The 5,201-nt window shown below is 40.9% G+C and overlaps 2 protein-coding genes across 2 annotated transcripts in view; both read left to right on the top strand.

Annotated features, from left to right (window-relative positions):
• The first annotated feature begins 59 nt into the window (after positions 1–59).
• Positions 60–3,113, top strand: LOC102304709 (protocadherin alpha-3-like). Its single transcript, XM_042226980.1, has one exon. It carries the CDS (start codon positions 720–722, stop codon positions 3,108–3,110), a length of 2,391 nt encoding a protein of 796 aa, XP_042082914.1. The 5' UTR covers positions 60–719; the 3' UTR covers positions 3,111–3,113.
• Positions 3,114–3,909: 796 nt separating this feature from the next.
• Positions 3,910–5,201, top strand: part of LOC106632334 (protocadherin alpha-9) — a 3,204-nt gene continuing 1,912 nt past the window's right edge. Inside the window, exon 1 of the mRNA XM_014338535.2 lies at positions 3,910–5,198. Within this exon, the coding sequence (XP_014194021.1) occupies positions 3,939–5,198 (1,260 nt within the window). The 5' untranslated portion in view covers positions 3,910–3,938. The remainder of the gene's footprint in view (positions 5,199–5,201) is intronic.

The following is a 5,201-nucleotide window of genomic DNA, read 5'->3' as shown; positions in this document are numbered from 1 at the left end:
TTGTTTGTTTGTTTGTTTGTTTGTTTGTTTGTTTGTTTGTTTGTTTGTTTGTTTGTTTGTTTGTTTGTTTGTTTGTTTGTTTGTTTGTTTTTACACACTCTTAGGGGAAAAATACATACAAATTTGTAGACATGATAAAACTTGTGGTGCAATTCACACATTGCTATATAAGCATGGCTGAATGCTAAAAATTTCAGGCAGCCTCCAACTTTTTATCCGTTTATTAAGCTCACATTAGTAGTTAATAGAATCTACAAATAACTCTTAAATTGAATGGAACAAAGAGGTTTAGTGGAAAAAGGTAGAGTAACGTGGGATATGATGTATTTGATACTATCACTTTCTACAAGGACACTCATTCAGGTGTTGTCCATGGTGCAGAGAAGAGTTGTTCCGATTTCTGATGTTAAGCTTTTCAGATACCTTTGGTGTGACCTGATGGCTGCAGGAGAAGCAACTGTTTTCACTGGCCTCTGCATTGCGCTCTTTTCACCACGTGGCGTCGCTGTTGGTCCATTAGTTACAGCCCTGCTCTTTAATAGAACTTGGCCCCTCCCGTTTACAAGCGATATGAACGATTTCTGTCTTTGTTATAAGACTCAAACGACGGTGGAACAAACAGAGTACTACAGTCAAAAAGCTCCCTGATCGTCCATTCTTTCCTAAATATCTGAATGCCACTGGAGCTCAAATTTATGCTTTGTTCATATTGAACAGAGATGTCGCCCTTTAAATTGAGCTATTTTGGGATGTATTTGTGCCTTTTTCTACTGGATGTTTACTGGCAGACTGTGGCTGGGCAGCTCTCCTATTCAATCTCAGAGGAGGTAAACCCGGGGACTCCTGTTGGGAATATCGCTAAGGATCTAAACCTGAATTCACAAGAGTTGGAATCTCGAATGTTTCAAATCGTTACTGGATCAAAGAGAAAATTTTTCGAGGTAAATCTAAAGACTGGTGTTCTGTATGTCAGTGAGAGAATAGACAGAGAGGAGCTCTGCTCGGAGGAACTAAAATGTCCAGTAAGTGTAGAAGCCGTAATAAATAACCCATTGAAGCTTTATCGTATTGATGTAGAGATCTTAGATGTAAACGACAATGCTCCTTTGTTTACAACCAAACTGCAAAATTTATATATTGCAGAGAGCACATTGCCTGGAGTGAAATTTGAATTATCCGAAGCAACTGATGCGGATATGGGGAAAAACGGAGTAAGCACTTACAAATTAAGCCAAAATGAAAATTTTTCGTTGGCCGTGCACAAAGCAGGTGACCGTGTGTCTGCTGAGTTGGTGCTGCAGAAAGCCTTAGACCGAGAAAAGCAGGCAGTCATCACTATGACACTGACAGCTGTAGATGGAGGGACCCCACCGAAATCCGGCACCTCGCAACTCGTTATTAATGTATTAGACATTAATGATAATATTCCGATCTTTAGTGAATCCTTGTATAAAACAAAAATTCCAGAAAACATTCCACTGGGGTTAAAGGTAATCACAGTGAACGCCACTGATGCAGATGAGGGTTTAAACAGTGAGATTGTATATTCGCTGAGAAGCAAAGACCAAGATCACGTACTTGATGTATTTGAAATTGAACCTCAGACTGGTGTCATTAAGGTCAAAGGGAAAATAGACTTTGAAGAGAGGAGGGCTTTTGAGGTACGTGTTGTGGCCAGTGATAAAGGGCATCCTCCGATGTCCGCTCACTGTAAAGTGCTGGTAGAAGTGGTGGACTTAAATGATAATGCTCCTGAGATCACGGTGACGTCATTACATAGGAAGGTAAAAGAGGATGCTCCTGTAGGCACCGCAGTTGCACTTGTATCTGTCCTCGATAAAGACGGTGGAAAAAACGGTGATGTGGAGATCCAAATTAAAAACAAAGCGCCATTCAAACTCGAAACTAACTACAAAAATTATTATTCGCTGTTAGTTGATGGACCTCTAGACAGGGAGAAATTCTCTATTTACAATGTCAATATAATCGCTAATGACAAAGGGATTCCACCACTTACCAGCACAAGTGTAGTTTCCATACACGTTTCTGATGTCAATGATAATGCACCTCTGTTCACGGAGGCCGTAATTAATGTTTATGTGAATGAGAACAGTCCAGTGGGAGCAGTCATTAAAAGAGTGACTGCAACTGATGCAGACATAGACCAAAATAGCCAAATCAGCTATTCATTGTTAAAAATTGGCAATAACCAGCTGCTGTTATCTACAATGATTAATATCAACTCGGAGACAGGAGATATAATCAGCCTGCAGTCTTTTAACTATGAGGAGTTAAAAACATTCCAGTTTAAAGTTCAGGCCACAGATTCTGGTGTTCCTCCGCTCAGCAGCAACGTCACTGTCAACGTTTTAATCCTCGATCAAAATGACAACAGTCCTACGATTCTCGCGCCATATTCTGAGCACGGCTCCGTTAACAGTGAGAGCATCCCCTACTCTGCTGAAGCGGGATACTTTGTGGCAAAGATCAGGGCTGTAGACGCAGACTCTGGATACAATGCGCTGCTTTCTTATCACCTGTCTGAGCCCAAAGGAAACAACTTGTTCAGGATCGGAACCAGCACCGGGGAGATCAGGACTAAGAGGAGATTGAGTGACAATGACCTTAAAACTCACCCCTTGGTGGTCTTGGTCTCTGATAACGGAGAACCCTCCCTGTCAGCTACTGTGTCTATTGATGTGGTGGTGGTTGAAAGCACGGCTGAAATCCAGACTCAGTTCAGACATGTGCCTGTAAAGGAGGACAGCTTCTCGGATTTGAACCTGTATCTGCTGATCGCCATTGTGTCGGTGTCCGTCATCTTTCTGCTCAGCCTCATCACTTTAATAGCAGTCAGATGCCACAGGACAGACGGCACTTTCAGCAGGTACAGCGCCCCCATGATCACCACCCACCCTGACGGGAGCTGGTCTTACTCTAAAGCTACTCAGCAGTATGACGTATGTTTCAGCTCAGACACGCTCAAGAGTGACGTAGTGGTTTTCCCCGCCTCGTTTCCACCAGTAGATGCAGAACTGATCAGTATTAACGAAGGAGACACTTTTACCAGGACTCAGACTTTACCTACCAAAGAAAAGGTGAGTCCATGAAATTTTAAAATACTTGCATATTGTCATTCCTCGTCATTGCAGATTAAACGGTACCATTTTTTCTTATCTTAGCATGGTGTATCTTCTGATTTAAACTAGATTCCAAATATATATATGCTTCAGCTTTAAAATGTTTAGCTGTGCCAATTTAATAATATCCATCATTTGGACAGCAGTGCGTTCATGTAGCTGTCCATGGTGCTGGTGTAGGCATTCTAGTATATATAAAAATGTGATCTGAAGGCCGCAATAATTATAATAATAATTAAGTCACATTTCTGATATGTGCATTGCTCTTTGTCTCTGGTTACTCAAAGGATAGACAGATAGCACATTAAGCTGATATACGCCTTGACAGTTGTATTATTCATATTTGCTCATATTTTCATGTTTTGTGAAAAGGAGATAAGGCAAGTTTTAATTCAATTTGGTTTATATATATGCTACACCTGTCTTTAAATAAATATATAAGGGAGCTTGACATTATTTGCCATTACCAGATTGGCATCTTGATGCATTTATCTTGAAGGCTTAAACGAACTTATGAGATTGTTTTGTGATAATGTAGTATTTTTAAATGACCACATGGGGACATTGTAGACCATCACATTTTCATAGTGCTCTTGGTTGTTCGAAGCTCCTCCTAGATTTAGATGATGGTGACGATGATGCTTTGCAGGGCTTTGTTACAAGAGGGGCAGTATGAGAATACATTGTGCGATCATCGCTTTGTCCTTTACTTCTTATATACACGGAAATCTGGATTCTGCCACTCTAATTTCACCTTGAAGACCACGATCCATATGCTGTGCTCGCACATGATAGAAAATGTCGACAGGGAGGATACGCAGTTCTTTTGGGATTTATGTAGTCGTTGTTCTTTTGGATTGCTGCTGGCAAGTGGTGACTGGGCAGCTCTCTTACTCTGTATCAGAGGAGGTAAACCCGGGGACTACTGTGGGAAATCTCGCTAAAGATCTAAATCTTAACGTGCATGACTTGAGGACGCGTATGTTTCAGATTGTGAGCGGATCACAGAGAAATTATTTCGATATAAATTTGAAAACGGGTAGTCTCTATGTCAGTGAAAGAATCGACCGTGAGGAGCTTTGCGCAAAAGCTGCAATATGTACTGTTAGCGTAGAGGCCGTGATCAACAATCCACTGAAGCTTTATCGTTTAGATGTAAATGTAGTCGATATTAATGATAATGTGCCACATTTTCCTGAGAATTTGCAGTATCTTAATATTGCGGAAAGTACTGTGCCAGGGGGGAAATTTGGATTTATAGGGGCATCGGATCTCGACGTTGGAAAGAATGACGTTAGTTCATACAAGTTGAGTCCAAATGATCACTTTTCTTTAGAGGTCCACAAAGGAAGGGATAGTGTGTCTGCCGAGCTGGTGCTACAGAAAGCTCTAGACCGAGAAACACAACCTACTGTTAATCTTACAGTGACTGCTATCGACAGCGGAAACCCACCCAAGTCAGGAACATTGCAAATTATTATAAATGTCTTAGACATTAATGACAACGCTCCGGTTTTCAGTAGCGCTTTGTATAAAACACAGATTCATGAAAATCTACCAATGGGTAAAACAATTATATTTTTAAATGCAACAGACGCAGATGACGGATTAAATGCTGAAACTGAATATTCTTTTAGAAGTAAAGGTCAGGATCATGTTTTAAATGTATTTCAAATAGACTCTAAAACGGGAGCGATTTCAATTAAAGGTCAAATCGATTACGAAGAAAATCATGCATTTGAGATTCATGCTGAGGCCACTGACAAAGGCCAGCCTCCGATGTCTGCTCATTGTAAAGTGTTGGTAGAAGTGCTGGATCTAAATGACAACGCTCCTGAGATCAAGGTAACGTCACTACTAAATACAGTGAACGAAGACGCGGAACTAGGTGCAGCCATTGCACTTGTCTCGGTTTTGGATAAAGATGGTGGGAATAACGGGGCAGTAAAAGCTGTGATTGCAAATGAGACTCCATTTAAACTGGACACAAACTATAGAAATTATTACTCTTTAGTGGTTACTGGTCCGCTTGACAGAGAAACTACAGACGAGTACAATGTT

This window comes from Haplochromis burtoni, unplaced genomic scaffold, assembly GCF_018398535.1.
Source record: "Haplochromis burtoni strain Fernald_Lab_line unplaced genomic scaffold, NCSU_Asbu1 Contig_236, whole genome shotgun sequence".
NCBI classification, from domain to species: Eukaryota; Metazoa; Chordata; class Actinopteri; order Cichliformes; family Cichlidae; genus Haplochromis; species Haplochromis burtoni.
Note: the sequence above shows the minus strand (reverse complement) of the source record. Positions and strands in the feature narration are given on the sequence as shown.